Here is a 15,586-nt window from a genome sequence, read left to right as displayed (position 1 = left end):
AAGGATTCTGTTTTGGGGTGTGTGTGTCAGGGATGTGCCTTAAATGTGTTTTAAAAGTATGATGTGTATTCCGTTTCTCTGCTAAGCTTTTCGCTGTGGTTATAGTTCTGTTAATCAGCCCGTTCCTTACAGTTAAGTGAAAGAGTAAATTCACCTACTGGTTTTGAAAGAAATTCCCACACATTGCTGCTTGACAGTGAAACTTAGCCTTGTTTATAGGGTTCTCTTGTTCATGAAACATAGCTCCGGAGGGTCTTTTAACCATTTCCGCACTCTCCATTTTCCAGCTGAAATCCTTGCCCTGCCAAAACAAAAAACAAAAATACCCTGCCACTTCCCCTGGTTTTTAAATGGTTGCTATGTAAGGTGTTTAAATTGGTTTGGTGGAGGAACGAAAGGTTGTGAGATGAACTTGTTTCCGCATATTTAAGGTAGTGCAGAGAGATAGGAGGAAGAGCCACGTTAAGGTTCTTTAAACGGCACTGAGTGAATTTCCACTGCGTGTTGCCTGGAGAGAGTGCTGAGGCCATTATGCCCTCTGGGCTACAGCTGTGCCAAAGATATGTCTAACTGCAACCGGCTCATTCCTCTGAACAGTGTGCCCCACCCCCAGTATTATTGCATGGGCTATGCAGCAGTTAACCAGAGATCTTTGTTTCCAAAGAGTAAACGATGCTAGGCCTAAGGGCACTTCCAGACACAATGCCAATGAAAGTGCCGGGTGCTGTAAAAGGGTGTCACCCAGCATGTGATGTTACTGTCACTCCTTTAAAAAGGGTGTCACCCAGCACATGATGTTATTGTGGTGCTAGCAGCAGCCAGCCCAGACTACCAGTCACGTAGAAAAACAACCTGATCCATAGTGAAAGACCTTTTCTTAGTTCCTTCCCTTCGGAGTATCAAAATTTGCTTCAAAAAGTCAATTTGACAGCAGTAAAATCATTTTTATTTTATCATGACAAAATAATGGTACAGACAAGGTAAAGTTCATTGCCTGTCCCCCTCTCTGGGCTTGCCAGCCCTTTTTATACATTTGCAGAATAATACCACCTGATTTCTGGGAAATCATAATTTTAGCAACTTCCTATGTCCTTATTTGGGCTTGACCTTATATGGGCTTGCTTGCCCCCCTTCTCCCCTGCAATGGCCTCACACCAGCCTCTCCACGCCACGGCAATATGCGTTCCTGAGTCTGCTTATCTCTTTACAACCTTGAATAAGAAATATTTCAGTCTGTTCCATCAATGCCAGCCTTGTTCTCCTGATGGACCTCGACACGTGTTCACATGTAAAAAATGTGATTTGCACTAATAGCAATAAGATGGGGCTTTGTTTCTTGTGCCCCCTGTCTGGGGTACAATAATCCATTCAGCTTTGCTCTTATCTTTTTACCCGCCTAAGCCAGTCATTCTGAGAGAGGAGAAAATGGCTCAAACAGTTTTTGGGATCATATAGAGAACAATATTCTAATGGCCCCTTCATTAGGTCATGCATGCAAAATGACTTGGCTCCACTCGCTAGCATCTCCTTGCTGAAACCCTGGAGAGCTGCTGGCGGTCAGTGTCAAACCAACGTGGTCTGGCTTGGTATAAGGCAGCCGTCCTATGTCTCTATTTATTTTATTATATTTACACATAAAATTGCATGCTGAGGAATCAAGGAAAAAAATATTCTCAAGAGTGGAAAAAATGGCATAAAACTCGCTCACATGACAGGGTAAATAAAATCATTTTAAGACTGCATATAGAACAAAACACAGGTGACCCTCCTCTAATAATTGATTCCCCAGTGTAGGTGCTGCTATGTTAAGCACAACCTTCTGGCTGCAAAACAGATGTCATAAGAAACATCCCTAGAAACACCCTAAGAGGAATGCCTGTTATGTTTTCCATGCAACTAGATTTTCAGCATTTTCCGATTATCAAACCCACTTTCTCTAGAAGAGCTACAGCTGTTATTCAGAAAACAAAATGCTAAAGAAGAGGAGTTGTTTCTTCTGCCAGAAATGTGGCAGAACAAATAAGCTGGGCATGGGAAATATTTAGGGAGGCTGGTGTCATTCACTTGCAGTGGGCAAACTTTTTCCTTCTAAGCAACCATAAAATCAAAGGGCCTGGGTCAGCTTTCTTGGTTCCAAGTTGTGTAATAGATAAGACTGTTCTCTGAAAGGCTATTATCTGCTTCCTTAAGCATCATCCTAAATCGGGAACAGCCCCTGATTCTGGAAGGAGATGCAACTACTGGGGGAATGCCAGGGCAAAACCTGAGGAGGAGGCCAGGAAAAAAGTAAGTGTCTGATTGTATTTCTTAATAGCCTTCCAACGTGACATCTATTTAGATTAGAATTTATCATGGTGATCCCAAAACAGGCATTTTCTGCTGCTGTAACTGCATTATGGAACTCCCTTCCCTCTGCCATATGTGAAGCAGAAACCATCAGTTACATCAGATCTCATGTAGAGTCATATTTTTGTCCAGGGCCCTATTTTTGTTTCTCTCCACTTTCTGAGTTCCTGCTCTCCATATGCCTTTGAAGTGTTGTTTTATTCTGGATTTTTGTTTTAATAACATTGAGTTGTAGCCAAGTTGTACTCTGAGTAGGCCCAAGGGCACAAATTGACCTAAATTGGTCATATCCATCAATTTCAATGGGTCTAATCTGACTAGGAGTAGTATTGCATATAGCCCATTCATTTCAATAGATCTATTCCTTAGAAATTAAAAAAGTAAAGGTAAAGGACCCCTGACAGTTAAGTCTAGTCGCGAACGACTATGGGGTTGCGGCACTCATCTCGCTTTACTGGCCCAGGGAGCCAACGTTTGTCCGCAGTGAGTTTTTCCGGGTCATGTGGCTAGCATGACTAAGTTGCTTCTGGCGAACCAGAGCAGCGCATGGAAACGCCACTTATCTTCCCGCCGGAGCGGTACCTATTTATCTACTTGCACTTTGATGTACTTTCGAACTGCTAGGTTGGCAGGAGCAGGGACCGAGCAATGGGAGCTCACCCCGTCACGGGGATTTGAACCGCAACCTTCTGATCGGCAAGTCCTAGGCTCTGTGGTTTAACCCACAGCGCCGCCCACGTCCCATAAGCAGTTTATAAAGGCTTGTAATTGATTAATTTAAAACAGTGCTACCCTGAGAGCCAGTATAAAGTAATGGTTAGTGTTGGGCTGAAGGCAGGAAGAGCCAGATTTAAATCTCTACCAAGCATGTTTTATAATCTTGAGTGATGGCACTTCCAGACTGTTGCTGCTTTTGAATGGGATCAATCGCATACCGGCAAATTCAAGTCAGGCACTGAGAAAAGCAGGTGGAAAATGCACTGGAAGACGTGGATTAACGCTTGTTTGGTGCAGCATCCCATCCCCCCCCCCCTGCAAACAAACTGGAACGAAGCCTCAACAAATAGCCAGCATTGCCTAACCTTTCCCTCAACCCTTTTGCAGACAATTTGGGGTGAATGCTTCACAAACAGCTGGTTGCTGTCCTTTCCTCATAACAAGTCGGGGTGAGATGGAATTGTTAAAGAGAGAGAGAACCATGTTTACTGCTCTCAGCTCCTTGGGGGGAATTGTTAAATTAGAAGGCAATGCAGAAGCACCATTCTTAAAGGGGGGTGGACATCCTTCCATGCCAATTCTCTGCTTTGTCTGAGGTTTGGCAAGGGATGCTCCTAGAAGTGCCAAACGTCAAATAATGGCTGTTGCCATTGGCACGTATCCATTTTGCATGCTATTCCAGATTCCCCAAAGGTAAGATTAGGACTGCAGCCCCTGTACACATTTACCTGGAAGTACATTTACCATTTACCAATGGAGTACATTTACCATTGTACTCCATTGGGCTTACTTCTGAGTAGACATTGGCTTCTTCTATGGGACCTTATGACGCACTTTTATGTTTTTATACGTGGGAAAGGAAACTTATAAAACATACATGCAGATGGCATCATTTCTTCATTCTGCTATAGTACATAAGGGAAATAAAACAGTCCCTGGGGCAGGGGTGGGGGGTGGCAGATGTAAACACTCAGATAGCATCACAGCTGATTTGCATTTTATGATTGTTCTCTGAAATGCCCAGCCTTTGTGTGCCTATAGCATCATAATATTTCCGTATTCCTGGAAATGTCTTCTACCTTATCACCTCTGCCTGTGATGCAGCGCTTTGATGAGAATTGTTGTCCATTTCTGACGGACTCTCCCTTAGGCAAACACACAATGCTCATTTTATACGCTGTTGAGTTTTGTTGATATCATTGACTTGTTTGCCTTGTGGTCAGCTTTTAGGCCACAGAGCAAAATCAATCCCTGGAAGGTATCCAAATATATCATTGTCTCGTCTGTGACAAAGCCTTGGCACTAACCTCAGAGGAAAGTAGTTAATGGACTTTATATCGTTGTGGTTGGAGGGCCAATGTACGTGTTGCATCAATGCTCAGGTTGGCTTTGTGTACTTAATTAAAGGACTGCAACTCCCCACATGAGCCAACCTGTACCTGGCGTTTGCCATCTGAGGTGGCAGCATGAGAATGGGCCTTTTTGGTGCTACTTTGACATTTTGCTGTGTTCCTAACACAGCAACAAAGTCCTGTGACTCACCCTACCGTGACCAAAATTAGTTTATATATTTCAGCTGTGCTCAAGAACTATTTCTGCAATGTAATTGAGTTGGCAAATAAACATTTAATAATGGGGCATAATCAGTTTCTGGATTTGCTCCTTCTTGCAAACATCTTACACTGGGATTGCTGTACAGTACATTATTCTGGCACTACAGTCAAATGCACTGGCAAATAATTAGCGTAGATTTTATTGCTGAGGAATGCTGTGTGCGTTACTAGCTGTTCTGGGATTCCTAGTTAGGTTAGGTTGTCCTGATATCTTAAATCAGTGCCTTCTAAACAACACATTAGTAAATATTTTTTCAGTTCCTCAGAAGGAGGTTTACATTTTCTTATGATACATTCTGAAGGTGTATTAAAGTTAGGCAATTCATTTTTACTGAGGTCAGTGGTCCATGTATGTAAATAATGTCTGCTATACATAAAACCATCATCTGCTCTGTAGATCTTCTTTCAGCTTTTGGTTATATACATAAACTTCATAATCTTTGACAAGCTCCAAGATACTTTAAGAACAAACTTATTGCCCATGAATATATCAGCTTGCCTGGTTCTTTCTCTGAGGACCGACTTTGTGTCCTCCTGCCATCTCAGGTGTGATGGTGAGCCAAATGAGATGGGTTTTCTGATGTTGGTGGTCAAAGGTGATGGGTGTTGTGCCCCAACATCTGGAGGGCATTGACCATGGGATGGGTGGGGCTCTCCTAGTCAATTCATATCTTGGCAGCCTTGCAAACCCTCATATGGACCTTCACTCCCTTGTTGCAGGCTGTCCTTTCCCCAGCCATATCTCTACACGGAGGCACGGAGGGAGAAGTACCAGAGGAGCAAAATTCACCAGAAAGTCCAGCAATTCAAGCGCTTCATTGAGAATTACCGTCGCCACATCATCTGCGTGGTGATATTCTCAGCCATCACGGTTGGGGTCTTTGTGGAGAGGGCATACTGTGAGTTACCAGCCTATTTAGCTCCACCAAGCCAACTGCTGCGCCCAGGACCTAGTGTGGCCAGCCAGGGCCGGAACTCCACATCCTCATTCATTGAGGAAGGAGAAATGTCTGTCTCCAGAGGAGGCAGTGAGTGGCAGCCCCAGCTAAGAATGCCACCACGTACGTATCTGCTTGCAGCACAAACTAACGCCAGACTCAAAAAAAGCGAGACCCAAGACTGCTGCAAGTAGAGCTCATTAATTGCTAACGAGAGAAGTTTGTTGCTAAACTTCCTGGTCCTGCTTTTTAGTGGCTGCTTTAGAGACCCAGACCTATAGGTCACAACTTTAGTTGCAGTGCTGTTGCTGTAAAATGAAGCTGAATAGCTCCACTATAACCCAGACCCCACCCCACTGAGCATGCAGTAAGAAGCAGGAGGGTAGTTCTTTCAGGGTGTGAGCATATATAGTAACAAAACATGTTATTTAGAATGGCTTTGCATTGCCTTGCTTTTCCCCAGGAAGTAGTAAAGGGCTTGTAAGGCATGCCAGCATGTTTATAACCCAAGCCTGCTGAGAGGGGAGAATGGGAGCATGTGAGGTCCTCGTTCCTGCAGCAAACCATTTCTCCTCTGTCTCTAGATTATGGATTTGCATCGCCACCCACAGGAATTGCAGATACCACCTTTGTGGGCATCCTCATCTCTCGGGGAGCAGGAGCCAGCATCTCCTTCATGTACTCATTTATCCTGCTCACCATGTGTCGAAACCTCATCACTTTTCTGCGGGAGACCTTTTTCAATCGCTACATCCCTTTTGATTCTGCCGTGGACTTCCACCGCTGGATTGCAACCGGAGCCCTGATCTTTTCAGGTAGATTCTGAGAGGTCCTGCACACGTGCACAAATGGCTATGCACGTATCGCTTGGGTCGGCGAGGCACCTTGTAAAATAAAATTTCCAGGGAAAATAAATTATAACGATTAAATAATGATACGAGGAAAGTGCGTATCTATGGGACCGCCTCTCCCAGTATGTCCCGCAGAGGTCCATAAATAGCAACACCCTAGAGGTCCCGGGCCCTAAGGAAGTTAGATTAGCCTCAACCAGGGCCAGGGCCTTTTCAACACTGGCTCCGGCCTGGTGGAACGCTCTGTCTCATGAGACCAGGGCCCTGCAGGATCTGATTTCTTTCCGCAGGGCCTGTAAGACAGAGTTGTTCCGCCTGGCCTTTGGCTTGGAATCAACTTGATCCCCTCCCCCTCTTCCCTTTTCCCTTTTCCTTTCTCCTTCTGTGATGGAACTCCTATTTGGGGACTTCCCTGGTTTTTTTCTGGCCCACATAGGACCAGTCTGGAGAGTTGGCCTTGGTGAAGACTTGACGTTTTCATCCCCCAAAAGTTTTGATTTGAGTTTCTATTGAAACGAGGCTGCATTTTAATGTTGAATTTTAATCTTGTTTTTAAGTTGTATTTTAATCAATTGTTTCATACCTGGTGTTAGCTGCCCTGAGCCTGGTCTTGGCTGGGGAATAAATAAAATTTATTATTATTATTATTATCTACCTAAGAGCAAAATGTTGGCACGATAAAATACAATAAAAAGTACAAGAGCTAAGATCACCATCAAATACAGGAGCTGAAGACCACCAGCCGAAACACATAGACTGACAAACGACACCTTAAAAGACCTAAGAGAAGTCCGCTTACCTCCTTTGATGAGTGGCTTTGTGGCCAGGCCTCAGGCCGCCACGGTGATCCAGCCAGGGGGCAGAGACTGGCGTCCTGCTTGCTGGTGCTTGGCTACACCGATGGAGCTGGGTGGGGCTGCGCTCGGGGAGCGGGTTCAGCTGGGCGGCTCCGCGGGGAATTTAAAGCGCAACGCAGCAGGGAACCCTTTTGCCCCTCACTGGATCACTGCGGGTCATGGGGCCTTGGCACACAATGAAAAAGTATTTGCTGTGGGTTAAACCACAGAACCTAGGACTTGCCGATCAGAAGGTCGGCGGTTCGAATCCCCGCGGCGGGGTGAGCTCCCGTTGCTCGGTCCCTGCTCCTGCCAACCTAGCAGTTCGAAAGCACCCCAAAAAGTGCAAGGAGATATATAGGTACCGCTCCAGAGGGAAGGTAAACAGCATTTCCGTGTGCTGCTCTGGTTCGCCAGAAGCGGCTTAGTCATGCTGGCCACATGACCCGGAAGCTGTCTGTGGACAAACGCTGGCTCGTCGGCCTATAGAGCAAGATGAGTGTGCAACCCCAGAGTCGGTCACGACTGGACCTAATGGTCAGGGGTCCCTTTACCCCTTTAATAGGAGAGTGATGCAGGTGCCAAGTGAGGAACCTGGGAAGCTGCTTTATAGTAAGTCAGTGTTGTCTACTCTGGCAGCAGCTATTGCATGATCAATACTGTTTTGTAACAACAAAACAAATGCTTGGTTGCAAAGTGGGACTTTCCCCACGTTTCATTTCTACTACAGCCCCTTCCACATGCCAGAAAAACCACTCCTGAGGGTTGCGGGTTTCAAACGGCATGCAGTTTATGTAGGGATGGGTGAATTTGTTAATTTCCGTTTCTTAAGTTTCTCATTTTTCCTGTCTAAAATTTGGTTTTTCACATTTCCACAGCCATCTGCAATCTCAAGAAAATAAATAAATCCTGAAAATTCTTCCTTTATCTCTTCATTTATTTCTCCTAATGAACACATCTTGCCTGCAGTTTTGATTAATGCACACATTTTTGCAAGGAACTTGTATTAATAGAATGCATTTTATGTTATTTTCACGGTTATTTTTTATGCATGTTTCCCCCTAATATATTCATTTAAGTCATATACATTGCTTGGAGGGAAAACTGCACAATGAAAGTCAGAGAAGTGCAACTTTCAAAGAGTTAGCTGTATTTCAGTTCAAGGACTGTGAATTTGCTTTAAAAAAAGGGGGGGGGGAGAATGCAAACAGCCCGGAACAGATTTGAAATTGCTTTTATAGTTGTTGCTGTGGATGCATTCTCTCACTACTTTTGCCCCCTGCAGTTCTGCATACTCTGGGCCATATTGTGAATGTCTACATCTTCTCAGTCACCCCTCTCAGCGTCCTGTCCTGCCTCTTCTCCATCACCTTTACAAACGATGGGTAAGTTGGGAGTGCCTTCTCCCCCTTCATACATACCGTATTTTTTGCTCTATAAGATGCACCCGACCATAAGACACACCTAGTTTTTAGAGGAGGAAAACAAGAAACAAGAAAGCAATGCAAAGCCTCTTGAGCCAAGAGGCAGGAGCGCTCCTGCTGTGCTCAAGAGGCTTTGCGTGGCTAGCCCTGAAGCCAGAAGAGCTAGCGGGATCACTGCACACCGATCCCTCTTGCTCTTCTGGCTTCAGCGATAGCTGCGCAGCCTGCATTCGCTCCATAAGATGCACACACATTTCCCCTTACTTTTTAGGAGGGGGGAAAGTGCGTCTTATAGGGCGAAAAATACGGTAATAACTGAAGAACACAAAGGAGAGCTGGGCAACCCAGATGGCTGGAGAAAAACAGAAGCCATGATCTTTAAGCATTTTGTGCAGTTAGAGCTTTTTCTTACCACTGTTTTAACATGGGACGCCCAATACTTCTTTGGTGGATTTTGAAATATTGAACCAGTCTTGTGAATACTCCAAAAGTCCTGTCTAGGCAACATTCTAAACCATGGGTAGGCAAACTAAGGCTCAGGGGCCGCTTCCAGCCCAATCACCTTCTAAATCCGGCTCTTGGATGGTGTGGGAATCTGCATGTTTTTACATGAGTAGAATGTGTGCTTTTATTTAAAATGCACCTCTGGGTTATTTGTGGGGCATAGGAATTCATTCATTCCCCTCCCCCCCAAAAAATATAGTCCGGCCCCCCACAAGGTCTGAGGGACAGTGGACCGGCCCCCTGCTGAAAAAAGTTTGCTGACCCCTGTAACAGAGGCATTGAAACCAGCTGCATTGAATCGCAGTCTGCACATGCCCTATTTTCGCAAGATTTCTTCAACTTGGGCCCAAAGGAGAGGTCAAGATTCCTTGCTTTAAAATAATAGTAGAGTGGTACCTCGGGTTACATACGCTTCAGGTTACAGACGTTTCAGGTTACAGACTCCGCTAACCCAGAAATAGTACCTTGGGTTAAGAACTTTGCTTCAGCATGAGAACAGAAATCGTGCTCCGGCAGCGCGGCAGCAGCGGGAGGCCCCATTAGGTAAAGTGATGCTTCAGGTTAAGAACAGTTTCAGGTTAAGAACAGACCTCCGGAACGAATTAAGTACGTAACCAGAGGTACCACTGTAATGATGACTCATACATGACTTCTTTCAAGATCAGGGAGTGGCGGTGGTATTCACCCTTTCCTCTGTATCCCCAGTCTGTATCACTGCACCTTCAAAACTTTTTTGTTTTTCCTCTGTATAGTAAGCAATGACTTTGGGGGAAAACCACACAGGGCAAAGGCAAGGGTTCGCTTTCTCTCCTGCAGTTCCCCTCTTTTCAATGCCATCACGTGGAGCTGCTTATTTCCAAAAACAGCAGTTAAGACAAATAAATAACACTTGGGCTGCAATCCTAATTGTCAATAGCACTTTCGTTCCAGTCTGCGTTGCTTGTGCTTATCAAGGCTTTACATTGTGCCATCATTTCTTTTCTTTCCAGGTCACAGTTTCCTCGCAAATATTATTGGTGGTTTTTTGAGACTGTCCCAGGTAAGGGCAGGTGGAGGTGTGGGCTCTTGGAGGGTGGGTGGGTTGCAGCAGCAGGACCATAGCTGTCAACCGTCCCTTATTTGGCGGGAAACTCCCTTATCCCAGCGCTGTGTCCCGCTGCTGTCCCTTATTGATGATGTCCCTTAAATTTCCCGGGTTTCAAAGGAAGCAGCTCCTCTCCCTCCCTCCCTGCTGGCCAGGGAGGAGGGAGGCTCCAACTGTGTTGCTTGGCTGCGTTGCTCACCCAGTAAGGAGTCTAAGAACAACTGGGGGGTGGAGCTTGCATGCCTTGTGCCAATCAAATCGGCCGCAGTGGTTTTCCTTGCTGCATCTCCTTTGCCGGGTTGCTGCGCTGTGGGAACCACCGCTTGAGGCTTCGTTTGGCTGCTGGCTGGGCTTTCTGCCTTTGGCTCAGAGGGGCTCAGAAGATGAACATACCTGTGCCTGGAAAATCCCTTATTTTGGCTGCTGATCCCTTATTTTTGAGGCTGCTAGACCCTTATTTTCAAATCTGTAAGTTGACAGCTATGAGCAGGACCACACATGGCGGCTGTCTATTTTAACACGTGTTCCTCTTTTTTTCCTTTCTCTCTCAGGCATGACTGGGGTGCTGCTTCTGGTTGTCCTCGCCATTATGTATGTCTTTGCAACTCACTATTTCCGGCGAATCAGCTTCCAGGGGTTCTGGATCACTCACCATCTCTACGTGCTTCTCTATATCCTGGTAATTCACTCTGGAGCCCTGCCTCTACCCTAGTGCCACTGTAACAAAAGGCACACCCACACACCATCCGTTTAAAGCTTGCACAAAGCTGCAGTTCCCAGCACCCTTAATAAACTACAGTTTCCAGGATTCTTGGGAGGAAACCGTGTGCTTTAAATGCATTGTGTGGATGTGACCAAATGTAAACAATACACAATGTGTCAGGATTTGGGGGAGATTGGCATTTGCAGTTTCTGCAATGAGGAAGCCCACGTTCTCCATCCTGCTGTGCTGGATGGATCAATGTTCTGGCTCGGCATTAGGCAGGTTTGGATGTTCATGGAGGCTTCTGGGTAGGAATATATAGCTCTTTGCTTGTGCGAGATCCTTTGGTGCTCTGCCTGCCCACTTGAGCACAGTCGTGGAAGAAGAGGTTTTTCTTTTCTTCTCAATGCAATGTAACTGAAGTGTTGGGTTACGATGTGTCCTCCAGGTTATCATCCACGGCAGCTACGCTCTGATCCAGCAGCCCCGCTTCCACATTTATTTCATTGTCCCAGCCCTTATCTATGGGGCAGACAAACTCATCAGCTTGAGCAGGAAGAAGGTGGAAATTGCTGTTGTGAAGGCTGAACTTCTCCCATCAGGTACAACTTAGAAGTCTTCTGGTGCTGGTCCTCTCTCTGTTTAAAATGCGGAGGGAGGAACTTCCTGTCCTTGATCTATCACTAGTAACATTAAGACAAGTGAGGAACCATTTCCAGCCCAGGGACCACATTCTGGGCAACCTTCCAAGAGTCACAGGCCAGTGGTGGGTGGGGCCAGATACAGAAGTGGGTGGAGCAAGGAATGTAAAGTAGGGTGTGTTCTTCCACAGACCACTCCTTCATCTGGACAAGCAAGAAGCCCTGTCAGAGTTCACAGACACATTCCAGCCAGGCAGAAACACTCCTAATTTGAAGCAGGGCCAATGAGGGGTGTGGCCTGGAGAGGGGCGTGGCCTGGCGGGACTTCTGAGGGCTAGAGAGCTGCATTTGGCCATGGGACCTGAGGTTCCACACCCCTGATCTAAGATGACCCTACCCTCCATCTCTGGTGCTAGGCTGCCATATTTGTCAGTGACAGGAGCTGTTCTTCAAGGCAGCAGAGCTGTCTTGAAGAGAGCTTTCTCAGGGGAGGGACAGGGAGGAAGGAAATGCTCCTTCTGGGCAGGAACAACTTTGACAACAGGAGCAGCTTAGGGGTCTTACTGGGCCCAGACAGGGGCAGCTCAGCTTGCTTAGCTGGGATTTGAGTGGACGGTATTGGGACTGGATATCTTTAGCTGAAATTCCTGATGACTAGATGACCCTTGGAGTCGGTCCAGTTCTATGATTCGTGCCTTAATGGCAAACATGCTCAGGCCTCTCCTTTTTCTTGGCTCAGGAGTCACTCGCCTCCAGTTCCAGAGGCCCCAGGACTTTGACTACAGGTCTGGGCAATGGGTGAGGATTGCCTGCTTATCTCTGGGGACCACTGAGTACCACCCCTTCACGCTGACCTCTGCCCCCCATGAGGACACACTGAGCCTGCACATTCGAGCAGCTGGGCCTTGGACAACTCGGCTGCGGGAGCTTTACTCCCCGGAAAGCGTAGCAGAAATTGGCAAATATCCCAAGGTAAGGCTATAAAGTCTCGTTCTCTCCACCTCACCCACCCTAGCATAGATTTAAAGAACCGCAGTACAGAAATGTCTTCAATAGATACTTAAAAGCACTTGTGCTTTCTGGTTCCAACCACAGAATTGCTTCCTTTGCTACCAGTTCAGAAAACTAAACAGGGAAGAGGAATCTGTGGCCCACCAGACATTGCTAGACTACAACTCCCATCACCCCTGACTATTGGCCACCATGGCTGGGGCTGATGGGAGTTGGAGTTCAGTGACACCTGGAGAGCCACAGGTTCCCCATTCCTGGCAAAAAGCCATCCCTCCAATACCTACCCCAAACTATTAGTTGTAGGCAGAAGTCAGCTCTTGCTAACTAGACTTAGTGGGAGTCATCCTACTCTGTCATCTGAGCAAAGGAGCAAGCTGTGCTGGCCCTCAGGCTCCCTGAGCGGGTCCCTCTTCCTCATGTCTCATGAAATGTTTATTCTGTTCCCCTCTCCTTCTGCAACCGCTGCCTTAAGAGACCAGTCTGCACCTATGCTGTTTTTCTCTCTCTTGACCATGCCACTGAATGCTAAGGCAGGGCAGGGCAGCAGGCAGACACACCACGGAGGAAAAGAAAATGATCCAGTGGGCACCCTTCTGGGGTGTGGGCTCAGCAGGGGCTCAATCGTGCCAAGCTCTGGCGCCAGCCCTGGAAGCAAGTGAAGTTTTGTTTTCATCTCTCTCTCTCTCTCTCTCTCTCTCTCTCTCTCTCTCTCTCTCCAGCTCTACCTGGATGGACCTTTTGGGGAGGGGCACCAGGAATGGAACAAGTTTGAAGTGTCTGTGCTGGTGGGAGGAGGCATCGGGGTGACACCCTTTGCTTCCATCCTCAAAGATCTCGTCTTCAAGTCATCAGTTGGGTCCAGGATCTTGTGCAAGAAGGTGAGGTTGAAGGAATGGAGAAATGGCTGGATTCTTGTCCTTGCTAGCCACTGAGTCAGTGTTAAGGGGCTTGGTGTGGTTCTCAAAGCGTAAGATGTGTCTCCCTTAGCAGTTAGCAGAAGAGATGTGACTTTGAGTCCTCTTGCACCCTTTTAAAAATATCTCTAGAGAACCTAATACAGAGCACATATGCTGCCGCCATCATCCTGTTCCCATGGAGGTTTTGTGGACTATATAAGTAACAGAAAATGAGCAATCATATTTCTTTCATAGTTTTCCCTGACTTTACGGTCTCTCCTTTGGAAGCCTTAAACCAACCTCCCCCAAGCTGGTGCCGACCAGATATTGTAGGACCCCATTTCCCAGTAGCTCCAACCAGCATGACCAATGGTCAGAGATGATGGGAGTTGTAGTCCAGCAACATCTGGAGGACACCACATTTGCTACCCCAGCCATAGAAGCTTCAGCATGCTTTCCCCTAACACGGAGATGCTTAATATTCCCACAATGAAGAACTTGTGATGTATAATCACTTAGACTTAGACCTTGAAAATTGCAGGAGTTGCAACTCTACTAAGCTTAGCTTGGTATGCACAAGCAATCACTGGGCTCGGATGAGAAGATCCAAAAGGATCACAGCAAGTGATGGTGAAATGATAATGGACGCAGAGGTCAAAGCATGAAGTTCTGACATGGCCCAGTGAGGTTTCCTGGTGCAATTTAGAAGACCAAAGGAGGTCAATGACAGGCCTCTAGATTCAGCCCATGGAGTTGAAAGGATGAGAGGGCTCCAGGTGAGTGGAGAGGTTTTGATGCAAGAGCTTGGAAGGAGGAGCCCATTCAGCAGGTGCAGGTGTCGTTTCAGGGGATTTCTGATAACGGCCTGGCTCACATTCCCCTTGTTCCCAGATCTATTTCATTTGGGTGACGCGGACCCAGCGGCAGTTTGAGTGGATGGCCGACATCATCCGAGAGGTGGAGGAGAACGATCAGTGCGATCTGGTCTCCGTGCACATCTACATCACACAGCTGGCGGAGAAGTTTGACCTGCGCACCACCATGCTGGTGAGCCCCTACATGCAAAAACTGCAGAGCAGCCAGACACAAGGCCATATGTGCAGAAAACCTGAATTGACATTGGTTCTGATTCCGCTTTAAAGAGCAGGTTTTCGCAGGGAAAGCTCGGGGCAAAATAGAAAAAAATGCTTGGACACCGAGTGTTAAAGTGGGGACATCTGCCTGGAAGGAAGAAGGCAAAAGGATAAGTCTAGATAAGCCCTAAGTTTTTTACATAGGAAGATGAAAGCAAAAGCACAACACCAGTGACCTTCCCAGTTGCTCCTGCTCTTTTTTCTGCCAGACAAGAAAAATGGTGCTGCGCACAATTGACAAATACTAGAGCTGGTGTAGCATAGTGTATATGAGACTGGCTACAATTCAGGAAATCCCTGGTTTGAATTTCTCCTTTGGCATGAATGCTATCTCAGCCTCAGTCCCCGCATTTGCAAGATAGGGAGCAGAATAATAATAATAATAATAATAATAATAATAATAATAATAATAATAATAATAATAAACCTACCTTAAAAGGTGGTTGTAAGGCTTGCAGTTGTGTGCAGAGTGCTTTGAACATGTGAAAGTGATATACTCTACAAGTGTTAAGTATTATTAATTAGTAGGTCCTTCTTTTATGTATAAAATTCAATATTACTTTATTTATATTTAATAACTTTAGACATATTACCTGAGCTGTTCTGGCTGTTACCTTATTAGTTTTCCCACCAACCCACATGCATTTTTTTTTTTTTAAAATCATTAGTTTATGCATGAATTTATATACCACTTTTCACTTCCACATAGTTTCCCTCCCTGAAGCAGTTCACAAGGATAATAAAATAGTGAGAAGAAAATAAATTTAAAACCCATAATTAACACTAAAAATAGCAGTGTCATAAGCCTCCAAGCATGAAGAAGTATGGAAAGTGTGTCTAAACAAAACGGTTTTAATGATCTTTCTGAAAATGCGAAAGGAGGGAATTA

At 46.0% G+C, this 15,586-nt stretch overlaps 1 protein-coding gene across 3 annotated transcripts in view; it reads left to right on the top strand.

The window, feature by feature from the left end:
* Positions 1-15,586, top strand: part of LOC310749393 (dual oxidase 2-like) — a 49,002-nt gene that overhangs the window by 29,238 nt on the left and 4,178 nt on the right. For all 3 annotated transcript variants that reach the window (XM_083586226.1, XM_083586225.1, XM_083586227.1), the window contains 10 exons: positions 2,191-2,286; positions 5,397-5,575; positions 6,199-6,429; positions 8,587-8,686; positions 10,219-10,268; positions 10,865-10,992; positions 11,465-11,618; positions 12,397-12,629; positions 13,388-13,546; positions 14,456-14,611. In XM_083586226.1, the coding sequence (XP_083442352.1) occupies positions 2,191-2,286; positions 5,397-5,575; positions 6,199-6,429; positions 8,587-8,686; positions 10,219-10,268; positions 10,865-10,992; positions 11,465-11,618; positions 12,397-12,629; positions 13,388-13,546; positions 14,456-14,611 (1,486 nt within the window). The remainder of the gene's footprint in view (positions 1-2,190; positions 2,287-5,396; positions 5,576-6,198; positions 6,430-8,586; positions 8,687-10,218; positions 10,269-10,864; positions 10,993-11,464; positions 11,619-12,396; positions 12,630-13,387; positions 13,547-14,455; positions 14,612-15,586) is intronic.

Source organism: Podarcis filfolensis (assembly GCF_964270895.1).
Source record: "Podarcis filfolensis genome assembly, chromosome: 14".
Classification (NCBI taxonomy): Eukaryota; Metazoa; Chordata; class Lepidosauria; order Squamata; family Lacertidae; genus Podarcis; species Podarcis filfolensis.
The sequence above is the reverse complement of the archived record's forward strand: the minus strand, read 5'-3'. Positions and strand labels throughout refer to the sequence as shown.